This window comes from Ochotona princeps, chromosome 1, assembly GCF_030435755.1.
Source record: "Ochotona princeps isolate mOchPri1 chromosome 1, mOchPri1.hap1, whole genome shotgun sequence".
Lineage (NCBI taxonomy): Eukaryota > Metazoa > Chordata > Mammalia > Lagomorpha > Ochotonidae > Ochotona > Ochotona princeps.
The window spans coordinates 54327570-54346049 of NC_080832.1; the positions used below are offsets into that span (position 1 = coordinate 54327570).

Below are 18480 nucleotides of genomic sequence, written 5' to 3' on the forward strand. Positions count from 1 at the left end.
ATAAATAGTAATCATCACAATCTTTTGAAAGCATCTCTAAAACAAAAACTTCAAGGTCTTCAAAAAGGACTTACTGATTTCACTTATTTTGGACACACCAGATTCTGAAGCATACATAAACGCTAGTAATACGTTTTTTTCATACCTGGCTTGTATAACTTAATGTTGATATGCTCTTAAATCTATATCCTACCCAAGCTAGCATGATGTATTCAAAGAGTTCTCAGTGACTCACAAAATAAGGGAAAAGTCATGCCCTCCCTCTCCCCATAAACTCAATTCCTATTTTAATCCAAGTCTTACTCCTAGCAAAATATGTTATTTATCACAAATACACTATGAGTTAAGTTGAGGACAAAAGCTTTTCATTCAACTTTATGCCTCACCTAGCATAACCTAATATTTAGAATGTACTCTATGAACGGGCAAACACATTGGATACATTCACAAATATCAGAGAAAACACTTAAATAAAAAGAAGTATTTGGGGAAAATAGGATTCTAAAAGTAAACATGAAAAAGTATTTTTTTTAAGATTTATTTATTTTTATTGGAAAGCCAGATATACAGAGAGGAGGAGAGACAGAGAGGAAGATCTTCCATCCGATGTTTCACTCCCCAAGTGACCCGCAACGGCCGGTGCTGCGCCAATCTGATGCCGGGAACCAGGAACCTCTTCCGGGTCTCCCACGCGGGTGCAGGGTCCCAAAGCGTTGGGCCGTCCTCGACTACTTTCCCAGGCCACAAGCAGGGAGCTGGATGGGAAGTGGAGCTGCCGGGATTAGAACCGGCGCCCATATGGGATCCTGGCGCGTTTAAGGCGAGGACTTTTAGCCGCTAGGCCACACCACCGGGCCCATGAAAAAGTATTTTTAAATTACTTAGTGTTAGTGAGTACTCTCATACTATTGGGAATTTAATTTGTATTTTTAGATAAAATATTTTGATTCTATGCATTAAGAACCTTAAAAATCTTGGCTACCCTTTGACACAATCATTTGATTCCTAAAGATTAAATAAACTATCTTAAGTAAATAAGCATAGAAATATGCATGTTAAAGGATATCTCAGTGTTATTTCTTAGAAACAAACTAAATGTCGAATAGAAACTTGGTTAAATAAGTTATGGTTTAACCATAAAATACTATGTTGCCACTAAAATAAATGCTATAGAGAAGCTATTAACAATATATATGAAGTTTTTAAAGCACAGCTTGGTACACTAGGCGATCACTCTGCTTTTTTAAAATACTGTGTATCAGACAAGGGAAGAAGATGAAAAAATGTACATCAAAATGTTGACAGTAATTGTGTCTTGGTAGGAAAAATTGGAGGTTTTGTTTTTCTTTTTGCTTATTTCTGTTCATTATTCTATTATTTCTGTCATGCCTGTATATTATTTTTGTAAAAATATAATACTAGTTCTATTTAAAAATTAATTAGCACATAACATCACTCGTCGGCCTTATTTACAGTCCTAACAATAATAAAAAAGATCTGTCAGTCACATTACTTCATTCCAAACCCTTCTGACACCAAAAAAAAAAACCAGAGTACGTCAGAAACATTTTCGAAGGAAAAAGGAACTTCCAATCCTGAACAATTTACAAGGCAGGGGAAAAAAATACTAGGATCTCTTCTATTTACAGAGATGAAAAATAAAATGATAATTTTTCGAAAACATTTTCTCTCCCTTTTCATCTCTGTGGGTTCTAACTTCTGGGATAGATTTCTATTCAGCATCATGGTCTTTGTGACAGAGATGAAGTGGAGATCTACAGGGGAAAGGCAGAGTCAAGTTCCAGAGTAAAACCAGAATGGAGCTCCGAGTCAATTACAAGTCAGTTTCTAGTTCTACTCCCCAGGCTTAGGCCAGGGCCAAGTCTTACATTGTCTCTGTTAACACAAATCCAGTTGAAAATGGTCAGGATGGGCCCAGCTTGGTGGCCTAGCAGCTAAAGTCCTCATCTTGAAAGCCCCGGGATCCCATATGGGCGCCGGTTCTAATTCCAGCAGCTCCACTTCCCATCCAGCTCCCTGCTTGTGGCCTGGGAAAGCAGTCGAGGACAGCCCAAAGCTTTGGGACCCTGCACCCACATGGGAGACCTGGAAAAGGTTCTTGGTTCCCGGCTTCAGATCAGCACAGCACCGGGGCACAGCACCGGGGCACAGCACCGGCCATTACGCTCACTTGGGGAGTGAATCATCGGATGGAAGATCTTCCTCTCTGTATATCTGACTTTGCAATAAAAAATAAATAAATCTTTAAATAAAGAAAAGAAAATGATCAGGAAGTAAAAATTTACATAGTGCAAAAGAAATATCCAAAAAGCCCATTACAGATTTCAAAGTACCTTCCTACCCATGGTTGGATAGTATAGTAAGGATAAGCTATTGTCCAGAGATGACTCAATGCATGAATATGCATGAAATAATTACAGTAGCCAGAGTCACACCCCTTAGTGCAGACTTTGTGCTGAGTGCTGCTCTTTCTAGCTCAACTGCAGTTTTCTATCCTTTGCAGATAAGTCACTCACTGTACTCCATTACAGTGGGTTTTCCCACATTGTTCTCAGCCATTGCATGATTCATCACTATGCAAACTGCAGAAGACACATTCTAACACTAATACCCAACTCTGGCTTGAAACAGCCTGAGGGGGGAAAAAGGCTTGTCCTCTTATTATCAATATATTCTGAATTGAATAGCTATAGTTAGTATATAAAGCAAAAATTGTGATGTCAGCATTGTACCGAAGGTCTGATTGCAGCTTGGGCTGCTCCCATCCCTGAAGGGAGTGCCTGGGATGAAGTCCTGCCTTCACTTCTCTTCAAGCTTCCTCCTATCGTGTATTCAGAGAGGCGCTGATGCTGACCCAAGTACTTGAGTTTCTGACACACACATGGGAGACCCAGATGGAGTTCCTGGTTTCTTGACTTTGACTGAACCAGATTTGGCATTTGGAGAGTGAATGAGTGGATGAAAGATTTTCTGTGTCTTTGTCCCTGCAACCTTCCTCCCTCCTTCCTTCTTTCCTTCCCTCCACCTTCCAAATAAAGCTTAAAAAAAAAAAAAAAAGTATATGCTTCTGCATAGAAAATCTATACTGTTAACACGGTCTTCTTGTGACAGAGCAGACAATCTTGTCCCTACATTTTAATCTACTGCTAAGATATCAAATGTCATAAAAGGGTCAAACGATACTGTAAAATTACAGATCACGGCTTTCAGCTAACACTGTGGCAGTCATGGCAGGTGTACAGCTGTGTGCAGCTGCCTCCCATCACAGCTGCAGAACCGCCCTAAAAAATCACCAAGACTTGTTACACTGTTTCCCTGTCTGTGCCAAAGACACTGGCCTTAAAGCAGTGGCACAGAGTTTCCCTGGCTTTTGATTATATAAAAGATATTAACACCCATCAGTCTACAGATCCTAAAATATACATTCAGCAAAGCTCATTCACCACATGCTTTCATGTCTGTGTACGTGTTTCATTTGGCACTGTCAAAGACAAAGCACTCTATTTTTTCTTTCCCTGCTACCCTGTAGTATCCCTTCCCTTTTAGGAAAATATTCAATAATCTCATTAGCTTCAGAGTACAACTGTGGCTAACTTCCCATTCCACAAGAGGAAGTGTTAGACTTCAGGGATTTTTATGCTCCACCTTCTACGACTCCTAATACTTAAAAAAAAAAAAAAGTATAAAAACACAATAAATTTCAAAAGACGTTTTCTTAGAAGACATAAAGACACAGCAAATGTGGCCACACGACCAAGACAGTATCCCTCTCTCAACTCTTCAGAGAACCACTTGTGTTCACTCATATTTGCCCTTTTCTGAGGCCTGTTTTGACTTTCCTTTAAAACTGTTAGCTCTTGGTTTCTATAAGTCTGTCTTTCACACAAGGAGAGTAGGATTTGGCTTCTCCATGCAGTGCTTGGCAAGCACTGAGGCAGGAAACGCAGAAGGGAATGAGTCTGTCAGGCTCGTTTTCTTCTAGTTCAAATGTTTATTTCAGATCTGGGAGGAAGTGGAGTGGTTCCTTTCCATTTCCTCGCTCGCCTCTGGAACCTGCGAGTCATATGAGGCTTAGAGAACGTACTCTACCACAATCACACTTACCCGTTCCCAGATGGAGAGAAGGTCTCTTCCCAGAAACCCCTCCATTGGAGCGGAGCAGAACAGCAGAGCCTTCCTAGCATTCTTCCGGGGAGAGCCTAGAGTCTTAAGCAGAACAGCCGGGAGCCAAGTTAAGGGCTCAGGAGCATCCCCTAGCTGTTTGCGAGTGCCAAGGGCTGTGTCCCCACACGGCAACACCTGAGGCCACTGCTTAGCAGGAGAGGTCAGACATAATTTGTAAATGCCTCAGTGGGACCAGGCCCGAAACTCACTTTCTAAGTCCCAGAGACTTCCTGTGTCTGATACCAGAGTGGAGCATTAGCAGCAAACATAAAATATACCTGTTTCAGTAACATAATGATTTCAGCTTTAAACATGCTGACTTTCCTAGTCCACATTCTGAGGTCTATGATTTTTCTTCTTTAATGTCTAGCTATTTATCTCATGGCGTTCACCAGCTCAGCTCTGCAACTTGCTCTACTGTCTATGCAACTGACACAGGTCATTCTGAATGCCAAATGCAGACGGTCAGAAACCAAACCAGAAAATCCTGTGGTGCGTTTACTACTAAACTCTAACAGATGTGTTCAACTCAAACTGCAGGCATCGGACTGAAGCATAATTTTAGGTACAAATTACTCACTGAGAATATTTATAGACAGGACACTTCTTCAGCAAAACAGAAAGACCCCATGACACATAACACAGATTATCTTACGGTTTAGCAATTGATAAAGAGAGCAAACATGATAGATGCACTGAACATGGTTTGTTCAGGAAAGTTTCCAAGACAGCATGGTTAATCTAGTCATGTTCGTTTTGTCGAAGAGTTTGAAAGGATAAAATTACAATCCATTGATTCATTATCATTGCTCACACTTTAGATTTTTGTATTACTGTTTGGTAGCAACTGATCAGAGTTCACTAAGCTATATACGCACAAAATACATATCCCTACGTGTGACAATATTTATACTTACACATGTATTTATACTCACACATTCACTAGTACAAATCAGTTTTTATATTCTATCTACCATGTTCTGGATGAACTCCTGAAACTAATTAACCCTTCCATATGTCAGAATCCCCTCCTGACATCCATCCACTAGAATACATGTGAGCCAACAGTGTTTCAGAGAGATATTACATTAAATACAATCCTAACATTCATTTAAAAACAACAAAGGAGTCAAAATACCAATTGCATTGCCATCTGAATTTCTTAAAGTCTCTCTATTAGTCACTAATTAAATAAGGCATATTAATTGTAAGCATAGTAACATAACCAGTCTTTTTAATCAAGGAAAACCAGGATGAAGGGAAGGGGGGAAAGGGAAGATAAAGAAGCATTATAAAGGTCACGGGAGGCAGGGGCGGTGCGAACACTTCTACTCCAAGATATTTCCACTACAGGAAACTACAAGCAAGCATGCCAAGTCATGTACTTTCACACACACAAAATTATATTGTATCAAATTTAAATTTGTTCCAATGCCATGTACATTAAACCAGTGATAACGAAAATGTAACTCAATATCTCATCTAATGAAACAGCAAGCAACATTAGCTGCCAGCCACATGAAGTCCATCTCCATTGCCATTCCTGGTGTCAGCCAGTTTGTCCTCTCCAGGCATTTTTAAAATCAATATGTGATTATCTCAATTAAGAAATCTTGAAGGAAGTCTCTGTGATGAGGCCATTTTGTTGCTCATTCTCAGTATACTCTGCACTTGCTGTACTTAAAATAGACATTTGTACCAACGTCCTTTCTAGTACTGGGAGGAGGAGGGAGGGGGTGGGCCAGGACGGGAACCACAGACAGACACACCAGTCCTTTTTCTCTCTGCTCTCAGAAGCAACTTGATCCAACCCCATGTTGAAACCCGAGTAGGTCACTGTACACCATGATAAAATTCCCTAATCCCTGAGCCAAATCTCCCTGGGGGGAGGGAAGTGGGGGCTCCTCCTGATCCCCCATTTCCCAGGCTGACTTTTCCATTCGCTCTCTCCTCTTTCCCCCTTTCATTTCCCCTACCTTCCAGCCTTGATATGTGATCCTACGTGGGGGCTCAGGTTTCCGTTTTTACAGCTTAGGCCCCGGCTAGCTGTATACATTCCTTTCTTTCTGCTGGGCAGTGATTACTTACCAGGGCTTAGTTTACACTGGTCCAGATGAAAGCTGTTCAGATGAAGGCAAACACAGCCAGGCAGTTCCAGCAGCACCGATAGGAAGCTGCACAAGGCCACATTGTGCTCCGGCTGACATTTTGCTGCACACATTTTTATACAGGGCAACCCACTTGTTAGGTTACTCTACGCTTGGAGCTCCAGGAGCTAGGGGGAGAACAATACTGCCAGCTCTGGGGGTGGGCAGCGAGGGGAGAGGTGTCTTGTTGATGCAGCGCTTGATATTAAAAACAGACCCATGTCAATGAGTTCAAATAACCCTTTCAACTTTGAGAAATTACTTATTAAGTGAGGATTGGGGGTGCTGTCCTACCAAATGCCCTGGCATGGTATCTGCAGACATGACCAGAAATTCTAGCCAAGGGTCTCTTACTTGGTCCCAAACCGGAGAGAAAAAAAAAATGACCCTGCAGGCAACTGAATGAGCTGCTGCGTGGCTACTCTGGGTGGAACTGATGAGAATTAAAACTTCAAATAGTAGGTGGTGGTGCTCTGGAAGGAAAATAACATTTTTTAAAAAGAGGAAACTCTTGTGCAGTAAGGTTAATTCCATGCTTAGTCCTTGCAGTCCTGGCAAAAAATTGTGTCATTTTCCCCCTTCACACAATGTTGTTTTTGTTTCTTCCTCACCAGTTCAGACAAACATCTGTTATACTGTAGAAGGACAACTATCTCCCAAACCACGGAGTGCGCCTGCAGCCAAAGCCAACAACACGAGCCCCGAGCATCGAGCACAGTCAGCCTTTATAGCCAGCCGGGATAACATTTCACATGTTTTGATTAAAATTAGCTAATTTGTAACTCTAGAACCTATGAAACTTAAAAACTGCCATCCATATAGATCACATTAGGCAGAGTTTTAAAGGGCCAGGGCAGGCTAAAATTTCCTAGCTGCCTTCATCTCTCCTCCTCCCCCTACCTCCCACCCCCATGCCCAATTTCAAATGAAATGGAAAAGTAATCGGGAAGTACTGGGCAGGAGGGAACAGTAAAGGAGGAAGAAGGGTTAGTGTAGACAAAAAGAAAAAACTCTTTCTCTTGGAATCTGTCTCTCTCCTTCTGACCCCCACACCACCGGCTCTTAACTATCATTGGCATCAATGGCAGGACCTATCACAGGGCAGGACATTGCTTTCCAAGGTAAATCTTCCTTGATTTTCTTTTGAAGCGAACCATACCTAGGGCTTCCAGACACCAAGTTCCTCACTCACAAATAAAGACCCTAATTCCAAAACTTGGAATGCTGGCAAGGTAGGCACAGGCTGTCCATCCACACACCCCCTTGGCAGGCTTCGAACCGGGCACTTCCCTACACGATGGTGGTTGTAACCAAGAAGACGTCAAACACAATGAACCTGACTGAGTGGCCCTGGGCTATCCTGCAGTTTCGTCTGTGAAGCACTGAATGAAGCCAACCTGACCACGTCACCCGGCAAAATAAAGTGCTCAATGCAGAAGATATGGAAAACCAAGAAGGCTGCAGAAGGCAGCTCCGCTACTTTTTAGTAACTCACAGAAAGAAAAAAATTAATTTTTAAAAATGTTTGGTAACTATATATATATATATATATAATTTTTTTTCAGAAAGACTCATGAAACAAAACCTAGAATAAAACCTTCGCCCAGGCAGGAGCCACAACTTGGTGGGCAACCAGGGAGTGGGGTTGACCAGAGGGGAGTCCGGAACCCAGCAGCGCTGTGGGCGACGCCAACAGCTAGAGCGCGCACGGGGCACTGTGCTCGCCACCTCTGGGCACCGCTGGCCTGGCGGGGAGCCCGGCCCGCGGGGAGCCTTCGGGGCTGGCCTTTCCGAACAATGGCCAGGCGCCTCGCGCAGGCCGCCCGGCCAGAAGCAGATCTCCAGGGGTCTGTTTCTCCGGTGGGGGTCAAAGGAGGAAGGTGGCTGGAAGGCGGGCAGCGGCGAGCCGAGCCATCGGCGGCCACAGGGAGCAGGCAGGCAGAGACGGGCGAGGCGAGCCTGCTGCACAGGACCCCAGCCAACCCCGCGCCAACCCCGGCCGCACCTCGGCCCGCGCCGCCTGCCCATTAGCGAGCCAGCGCCAAGCAACGGGCGACTCCTCGGCAGGCGGGACACGGGGGCGGGGAGCGGGCGACGGCGAGCGCACTCTCGGCTGCCTCGGCCGCGCCGCCGTTCCTCCTAACTTTGGAGGGGTCCGGGGAGCCCTTAACGGAGCAGGGAGAGTTCCCCCCCCCTCACCCTGAGGCGCACAGAGAGCGCCCTCAGTGCGCCTGCCGCCGCGGCGCCCCGCCAGTCTCCCCGGGACGAGCCCGTGCCAACCCACCTCAGGCTGCTGTGTAAGGTGGAATAGTATGTTCCCCGACCCTCCCATCCCAAACACAGACACCGCACGGACACACACACACACACCCCACCCTGGACCCCCGTCAGATCGGAGCGTGCCGGACTTCGGCAATGCAGCCGCAAGCCGGTCTCGGCTCGTCGCCTGAGGAGCCGAGGGCTCTTCGGGACGTCCAGCGAACCTGTCAGGCGCGCCCGGACCCCCCTGAAGCCACACAACGAAAGGGCGGGAGGCGAGGGGGTAAGGGGTACAGAAGGGACTCGGGCTTTCCCGGCCCCGTGGTCCAGAAATACCTTCATCTCCTCGTTGATTTCCCTTTTCACTGGGTGGGCCGGTTTCCTGCTCCTTTTATTTTCCGGAGGTCTCCCCTCTTTCTCCATCTCTGCCATGTTTTTGTGTCTGGTTTCTGCGGAGATGAAATGGCTGCTGCCGCCACCGCCGGCGCTGGCGGTGGTGGCTGTGGTGGCGGTGGCGGTGGAGGTGGTGCTGATGGTGGCAACGCTGGCGGAGAGGTAGCGGCGCTGGCGGGGCTTTGGCGGGGCCGGGGCGCGCGAGGGGGAGGCCGGCGCCGAGGAGCCGGGGTCTCTCGTCTAGCGGCGGAGCACGTCAGCGGCTGTCACTGGGGAAGCTAGCTCGGGGAGTCTCGGGGATGCCGCCGCCGCCGCTCCTGCTCCTGCTGCCGCTGCTGCTGCCGCCACCGCCGCCTCCAACGCCGCCAACGCCGCCAACGCCGCCGCTGCCCGCGCCGCCGCCGCCGCTGCTGCCGCTGCTGCTCCCGCCGCCAACGCCGCCGCACGGCTGCATCCTCGGTGCCCCGTGGAGTCGTCAGCCATCTTCCGTCGCTCCGTCCGTCGGCATGGGCGAAAAGGGAGCAGGGCCCGGCGCGGAGAGAGCCGCTCGGGCGTGCGCGCGGGGACGTGTGTGTGTATGCGCGCGCGCGCGTGTGTGTGTGTGTGTGTGTGTGTGTGTGCGTGTGTGTGTGTATGTGTGCGCCCGGGAGAGCGCGCCAGCCCCGGCGCCCAGCGCCTCCTGCAAGCCGAGCCGGGGGCGGGCCGGGGGCCGGCGCGGGGAGGAGGGGAGGGAGAGCGAGCGAGAGAACGAGCGAACGGGCGAGCGGGGCCGGAGGGAGGAGGGGGCGGTGTAGGAATAGTGGGGGCTAGGCCGGCCCCCCGGCTCCGGAGCGGGCGTGGCTTCCCCCGTCACTGAGCACGCGGATGCTGTGCGGATCCGGGGGCTGCTCGAAGCTGCCTGTGCAGCCAGGGCCGGCACGGGCGGCGGGATGAGGCGCCCCTTGCGGCCCCAGCCTCTCCGCCGGTCCTCTCCCTCCCCGCCCCACTGGCGTCAACGCCCGCTCGGACCCCAGCCCCTCTCCGTAGCTCCCTGTGGGTTTGGGAGTTGGGTAGGTTTTTGTTTTGTTATGGGCTTTTTTTTTAAAGCCCGTCCTACAAGAAGCTGCGGAAATAAAAAATGAATGAGGGTAAGGGGAGGAGGCTTGAGCGCTTCTGGACCCGAGATTTCGCGGCGCGAGAGGCCCCCTCTCTCCCACCCCTAACCCCTGGCAGAGCTTACCACCTCGGAACTGCGGTAGAAACCACAGCACACACACACACACACACACACACACACACACACACACACACAGAGCAGCTGCCAAGGCATTGCGTCCCCCTCGGGGGGCCAGCGCAGGGGCGCGTGGAAGCTGGAGGCCCCTTGGAGAGGTCCCCGCGCCCAGCCCAGCAAGTTGCCAAAGCGTGGCCTCCCACTGAGCCCGCAAGGAAGCTTTTGTCTCTCTGTAAAACACTTACAAGTGGGACTTATCCTTTAGTCCGCTGTCTCTCTTTTCTCTTCCCGCTTGTGGTTGCCCCCCCCACACACTTCGCTCCCTGTCCTCTCTCCCTTCCTCACACAAACGTGTGCCCTGTAACAAAGTAACAGCTTTACTCCGTGACCTGGTGCGCACCCTTACACGGATGCCTTGGTGCGGCAGTGAGCAAGGCTGAGTGGGTGCCGGGGACAGCGTGAGGTCCCGCGTAGGGGTCTACTCTGCAGGGTCCCGGAGGCCTCACCACGCCCGGGCGGGACTCGCCTCGCCGCCCGCTCGCGCGCTCTCTCTCCTCGGCCACTGGGCCGCTCGCTTCTGCGCTCTGCCGAGCGATGCTTGCCCCCACCGCCCGCCTTGTCTTGATCCTGCGGCGGCCGAGTGTCCGAGGTCGGATGGCGTCGGTCCAGCCTCTCGGTTGAGGCATCTTGCGTGAGCTTCGGACTAGCCCAGCAGTCCTGGACGCCGGTCCCATCGCTCCGCGGGGGACACAGGGAGGTTCTAGGCTTTCGGTCGCTCTCCTGCTCCACGACACTTTGTAATTACCTGGCGCGATGCAGTGCGGGGGGGGGGGTGTCCATTGTTCCCTTTCTTGTTACTATGTAGTGTTCATTATGACAGCGGTGTAACTTAAAATTGCACTTTTTTTTTTAAGTACTTGAAAGAATGAATTCGGTGCGGGGCTGGGAGTAAGCTTTCCATTAAGACTTCAGGTTGGCTTGTCAAACGAGGTACAACCTAAGGTATCATGTTGCCTAATTTGCATTTTAGCATTGTTTTGTTCTTAGACTTCAACTTGAAAAAATCTGGAAGGGGACCCAGGGGGGCTGAGCACCCTCGGCGTGGCCTGTTTTGAATTTTTTAAAGGTTGTTCTGCGTGGTACACGCGGAATCATAGTATTTGGGAGGGAACCCATAAGGGCTGAATACTCTTTCTCGCCTCCTCCCGGTACCGGCTCTGCGTAGCTGCCCACACCCCGGGCCAGCTCGGGAGGCCTGAACGAGGAGGGAACCGGCCAGACCGCGCGCCTGAGAGGGCTCCACGCGAACCGCTGGACTCGCAGATAAGGTGGGAAGTCCTGGCACGCTTGGCCGGGATGCGGGAAAGTCGAGACAGCGGGGCACTGGGGTGGGAGGGGAGGAAGAATTGGCAGAAACTGCCGCTTAATTCCCCGTTGTCTGTAGGTATGTATCTTGGGGAGACCCAGGCTGGGAACGCCAAGTCCTTTTTTTTTTTTTTTTTTTTTAAGATTTATTCATTTTATTACAGCCAGATATACAGAGAGGAGGAGAGACAGAGAGGAAGATCTTCAGTCCGATGATTCACTCCCCAAGTGAGCCGCAACGGGGCGGTGCGCACCGATCCGAAGCCAGGAACCTGGAAACTCTTCTGGGTCTCCCACGCGGGTCCCAAGGCATTGGGCCGTCCTCAACTGCTTTCCCAGGCCACAAGCAGGGAGCTGGATGGGAAGTGGAGCTGCCGGAATTAGAACCGGCGCCCATATGGGATCCCGGGGCGTCGAAGGCCAGGACTTTAGCCCCTAGGCCACGCCGCCGGGCCCGCCAAGTCCTTTTGGCCACATCTCCAAGCTAGCGACAGCCCACCACAGACTGGTAAAGAGGATGGAGCAAGGGAAAGGGCCCAAACCTGTTTCGGGGGACACCGCCTCTGCCTCCAGCAGCTATGGCAGCATTCGCCAGTGAGTCGGGGGAGGGGGGGGCGTATGTGGGGGGCCAGGTTTTGCGGTGGGAACTTTGTCCCCAGTGCTGTTCCTGGGAGGGAGAGAGGAAGGGGAAGAGGCCTCTTTATTCTGAGTTTCTTCTATAATATCTGATAAAAAAGTGTGTGGGCCAAAGCTCATTTTTTGTGTTGTCCTCTTCATCTTCAATGGGTGAAGCAATGGGAAAACTTTTTATTTGAGCTTTGAAATATTCTGAAACTGTATTGTATACCCAAGATGTAAATTGTAGCCACAGAGCAGCTTTTTTTTTTTTTTTTTTTTTTTTTTTTTTGGTCTTCTGGTATTTAAGTACTCTCTGTTTTCTTTGGTGCCAGAACCATTACAATTAATTCACTGTTGTTCAGCTGATATCAAATAACAATTTATATACCCGAGATCCTAAGATACAGTTTCACAACTTAAGAACAAAATAAACAGAAAAGGTGAACCAGAGCCCAGAGTTATAATTAGAGGCAGCTCTACTTCCTCAAAGAAAATGACTTACTCTGGGGAGGCGCTGGCACCATGGCAGAAACCTCTGCCTCTATGCTGGCATTCCATATGGGCGCCAGGTTGGTGTCCTGGCTGCCCCACTTGCCATTCAGCTTATGGTCTGGGACTGCAGCAGAGGATGGCGCAAGGCCTTGGGCCCCTGCACCCATGTGAGAGACCTGTGGGAGGCTCCAGTCTTCAGATCCCTCCAGATTCTTCTGTTGTGGCCATTTGGGGAGTGAACCAGGAGGAAGAAGTCTCTCTCTCTCTCTCTCTCTCTCTCTCTCTCTCTCTCTCTCTCTCTCCATATATATATATATATATATATATATATATATATATATATATATATATATATATATCTGTCTCACCTTCTGTCTGTAATTCTGCCTTTTGAACAAACATTTTTAAAAGAAAATTACTTACTCTGAGGTGATTCAGGCATTTAATCAGAAAAGGACCAGAGTGCTGTATGGGTTGTAGTGCAATGAATTGAACCACAGCTTGTGTCAGAGCAATGGTTGGAGGCCCAGCTGCTCTACTTCCAACCCAGTTTCCTGCTTGTGTATCTGGGAAAGTGCTTGCGCCTCTGCCACCCAGCATGGAAGATCCAGATGGGGTTCCTGGCTCCTGGCTCTGACCTACCCAGGTCTGCCTTTGTGGCCATTTGTGGAATGAACCAGTGGATGGAAGATCAGGTTCTGCGTGTGTGTGTGTGTGTGTGTGTGTGTGTGTGTGTGTGTGTGTGATTATGTCAAAAAAAAAAAAAAACAAATACAGCTTTTTTTTTTTTTAGAAATGAGGCTAATGAACCACCTGTTCCTTCACAGGCATATGTGCTCCTGAAAACCAAAATGAGAAGATTGTATTAAAATCCACTGTGCACACTTTGGCCCTGAAAACTTACACAATGAACTTCAGAATTCATGATTTTATACCCTGTTGGAGTTTTTGTCCAATGTGCTATAGATGAAGACAGTATTCATACAAGTTGTTACTTTTTTTTTTTAATCTGGACATGCCCTGAGTCAAATTAGCTCCCTGGAAAACTTCATAGTCTATACCTGTATACCCTAGGTGGGTGCTATGTTCCTGTCCATAGACAGATCTCAGAATACCACCGTGTTGCCACTGTGACTGTATGTTCCCAACCGCCAGCACCAACACTAGTTCTCTCTCCCTCCTTTCCTATCTACACACACACACAGGCTGCAGTCAAGGTTTCAAGTACCATTAGTCCTCAATTTCCCCTTTGCCACCCCTGGCAGTCATGAAAACTTCTTCAAGTCTGAAGAAATGCATTCCTTAGATGCCTTTTTGTCAATCCTTCACACTTCAGGACTGTTTAGGGGGTTGATTCTGGCCTACTACAGCTAGAAAACTGATCAGAGAGCATATGGGAAGACGTTGGGGTGATCTGACTTGGGCCCCCACCTCTGGATCTGCTCCTGTGTTATTTCCAGAAATTCCTACCTCACGGGTCCAGTCTTCCTGCCTGGTGAGGAATTAATAAATATTTGCTGGTTGATTAATATGACCTAGGAAGAAACTTTAAAATATTTGTATTTCGGGCCCGGCGGCGTGGCCTAGCGGCTAAAGTCCTTGCCTTGAAAGCCCCGGGATCCCATATGGGCACCAGTTCTAATCCCGGCAGCTCCACTTCCCATCCAGCTCCCTGCTTGTGGCCTGGGAAAGCAGTCGAGGACAGCCCAATGCCTTGGGACACTGCACCCACGTGGGAGACCCAGAAGAGTTTCCAGGTACCTGGCTTCGGATCGGCGCGCATCGGCCCGTTGCGGCTCACTTGGGGAGTGAATCATCGGACGGAAGATCTTCCTCTCTGTCTCTCCTCCTCCTCTCTGTATATCTGACTTTGTAATAAAATAAATAAATCTTAAAAAAATTGTATTTCCTGTTTAAAATTAATGTTGCCTTGAATTAGCTCTCAGATCTACCAAAGTAATGAGAGTAAAATATATGGAATAAGTACTATACTAGGCAGATTTTAAGAACTGTACCACTTAATATTCATGAACATCTGTGAGTTCATATCTACTATTATCCCCATTTTATAGATAAGGAAACCAAGGGTAATAGAAGCTACTAAGCCACAAGCCAATAAGTATTGGAATTTGAATTCATAGCTTCCTGTACAATTCTAGCATTTGGAGCTCTTAACAGAATGCAAATGTGCTTTAATGAATTCCTTTGGCAATCTGTGTTTTATCTAATCTAGGGCTCATATTTTTCGCATTTAACATCTCCGAAACTATGATGCATTTTACATTCAGTTCTTAGAATTATGAATGGTATCATTTTTTTTTCTCAGTGGCCTATAAAATATCAGCACATTTCCCATTCAGTGATGTACTAGATTACGTTGCATTATGCTACAATAACAAGTCTTCGGAAAATCACAGGGACCTGAAATCACCAAGAGTGATGCTTCTTGTTCAAAGTCAGACCAAGAGCTCCACGACTCTCTGGTGCAGCCGTGTCTCGCATGATGTCTTGGTTCCATTCTTCCATCCTCGTGAGTGCTTCCACCATCACTACTCTCGGAGAAGGGAGACCCTGGAGTGAGTATCTCACCAGCAGCTGGACACTCCAGCCTGGCTGTGGCACATGTTCCTTCTGCCTCCAATCCACTGGCCAAGGCTAATCGCATGGATCTGTACAACTCCTAAGGAAGCTGGGAAATTTAAATCTCTCCCAAGTACAAAGGGGAGGTGAACTAGATATGGGTGAGCATGTAATGTTTCATACCACAAAAGCACTGAAACATGGTGATTAAGATGCATTGGCATTTATATTAGGAATCCATTCAAAACTCACATGCAGTGATTGGCCTGTGATTTGTCATGGTTCTTCCAAAACATATTGTCAAAAGATGTTTCACTGCATAGAACAAAACCTCTTTAAAAAAGTGAAAACGATTGAATTATTAAGTAGGAGTTTAAATTGGAGTTTATAGGTAAGAGCCCAGTGCTCTGGAATCTCTTGAAAATATATATGAAACTTCTGGTACAACTTGCCTGATTTCACAGAACTTTCTGGAAAGGAGACAAGTAATAAGGAACAGAATTTTAGATCCAGTCAGTTGATATGAAAGGATAATGTGGCAGGGGGTGTGCAGGAATTGGGGAGGGGAAGATCTGCTTAGCTTAAATAGTCCTGAAAGTCCTCATGAGGAAAGATTTGAGGATGAGGGAAAGGGACGACCCAAACAGAGAATTTGACATTCTGGGGGAAAGTACTCCAATTGAGGCTTTACAAAGGATCTGGAGAATGGATGTGCTTGGTTCCATTTCTCGCTTCTCAAATTTCAGCCTGAGAAACTGGAAGGTACGTTGAGAAAGAGAGTGAGTAGGAGAAGATGTGAAAGAGGAAAACAGAGACCAGAATCCATGGAGCCTGTGGGCTGCGGTGAGCGATGGGGATATCCAGACCAATGTGGACACACACACACAGCTGGCAGACACACGTCCCATGCATGAGAAGGCCTAAGTTTCCTTCTTCATGCCTCTTTTATGGGTACGTATGGGTCACTGGCCTCTGCCTTGAGCACCATGCTAAACTGTGACTAGGCCCCTGGCTAGGGACCCTCTCCCTCCTTGCTGATGCTGGAACATGTTCCCAACCTTTTCCGTGCACGGTGAAAATGATGCCTTTTCCAGAAGGACGGAGCATTCCCTCAGTCCCAGGGTGTGAGAGCCCCCTGGCTCATGCTTCCAACCTCAAGGTTCCTTACAGGAGATGAGGAGCTTCATTCTTCGGAGTAGGGCCTCGATCCTGTCGTTGGATATGACTTTATGTCTTCATTTGTGAAATGAAATATGACATTCTGTCTAATACAGAGCGCTAAAAATGAAGCAGCACATTTCCATGAACAAATGTGTGTCATTTATTCTGATGATCATTATTGTTTTTGCAGTAGTCTTGGGTTTATAGACACAGCCTAATACAGATATGTATGCTAATTTAAAGAAACCTCACAAAAAGAATAATTGTCTTCCCAATAAAAATGTTCTTCATTTTCAAATGAATGTACGATAGGATTCCTTTTAATAATAATTTTCTAAAGTATTATAATGTTAATTTGGAAAAAATAGGATTTTTGTGTGCACTTCGAAAAATGTTCAAACTATACCCATCAAGGTAAACATACTAGTATCTATAGATTTAAAGAAAGGTCATTTCAAGTTATAATACTTAATTCTCATTGATTAAGTAGAAGTCAAAGCTCAGTATGCACTTACTGCAAGCATCCCTACGTTCAGCACAAGTGGATTCAACATGTCAATGTACATAATGCACGTAGGCGGATTAAGCCTATGAGAAGTAAATGAAAACCGCTCCAAGTAAGCACAACAGTTATTTATCTGTTTAGAGCATGATCGGCCACCATCACTTGTATTTCGTGGAGTTGCAAAGGCAGGAATGGGAGTGGGAAAGCTGTGCAGTGGGGAAAAGAAAAAAAACATCAGATGTGTCCTGATTGTAGTTGTTGGTATAGAGAAGCAAAAAGAAGACTCTGCAAAAAGGCAGTTAACTAGAAGCAGAGCATCCTTTAGGATTCATCTGGGGATTATTGTCTATCTCTGGTTGGGCCTGCTTGGATGGGGAGTCATGATAAGGAACTGGAAAGTTGGTGTTCATTGACGGAGCTTTAACCATTCTGATTGCATCCACAAATGGTAGTTTGGCTTCTGTAGCTTGTCGCTGCCAGTGTCACAATTTTGTCATCACATACGATCCAGCTATCACTCAAGTGTAGAGTCAATCTCTCAAGTCAAGTAGGAAGTAACTTAGGCCAGACTATTAAAGAGAAAATACATCGGGCCCAGCTGCGTGGCCTAGCGACTAAAGTCCTCGCCTTCAACGCCCCGGGATCCCATATGGGCGCCGGTTCTAATTCCGGCAGCTCCACTTCCCATCCAGCTCCCTGCTTGTGGCCTGGGAAAGCAGTCAAGGACAGCCCAAAGCCTTGGGACACTGCACCCACGTGGGAGACCCGGAGAAGGTTCCTGGTTCCTGGCTTCGGATGGGCATAATACCGGCCATTGTGGTCACTTGGGGAGTGAATCATCAGACAGAAGATCTTCCTCTCTGTCTCTCCTCCTCTCTGTGTATCTGACTTTGTAATAAAAATAAATAAATCTTTAAAAAAGAAAAAAAAAGAAAACACATCAAGGTATAAAGCAGTTTCCGTTAATGATGTGCTAATATTTTGATATATTAAATGTTTTGCTTTTCTTATGCCCTCTAGTTTCTTGCTACTACATATCATCATTCATTCAAGCAAGACTTTAGCATCCATTGCTTCAGGATAAGAATGTTACAAAGAAAATTCACATCTACGTTGTCATGACTTGAATTTTTAAGTGGATCTGTGAAATTCAAGACAGAAAAAAAAATGAGAAAAAAAATGTTTTATTTGAGTCTGTGAAGCTCAAACTTTATATTGTAAAACTCAATGACATAGAAGAGCCAGATTCAAACTACTGCCATAAAAATATTGATTTACAAAAAGAACTGACAAGCTAGTTGGGGGTTTTCCCAATCTGGAAGGAGATCACAATTTGGGTTTGGGAGACAGAAGAAACCAAAGCACTTGGGCATTGGATGGTGCTCACTGTAGACTTCTGCCCAGGTCCCAGCTGGGAGTTAGAAGAACTACTGCAATAAATTTGAGTAAAGATGAAGGCAGGGAGACTGTGTGCAAAGGCTCAATCTACCTGAAATTAACTAATCCTTTACCTGCAAGTGCCAGCATTCCATATAGGCAACAGCTCATGCCCCAGTTAATCTGCT

The 18480-nt window shown here is 47.1% G+C and overlaps 1 protein-coding gene across 6 annotated transcripts in view; it reads right to left on the bottom strand.

Annotated features, from left to right (window-relative positions):
- SOBP (sine oculis binding protein homolog) overlaps nt 1-9555 on the bottom strand; it is a 158095-nt gene extending 148540 nt beyond the window's left edge. For all 6 annotated transcript variants that reach the window (XR_009244906.1, XM_058660128.1, XM_058660120.1 and 3 more), the window contains exon 1: nt 8928-9555. Coding sequence is in view for 5 of the 6 variants with exons in the window: in XM_058660128.1 (XP_058516111.1) it covers nt 8928-9023 (96 nt within the window). In the remaining variant the exon portion in view is untranslated. The remainder of the gene's footprint in view (nt 1-8927) is intronic.
- Nucleotides 9556-18480: the final 8925 nt, after the last annotated feature.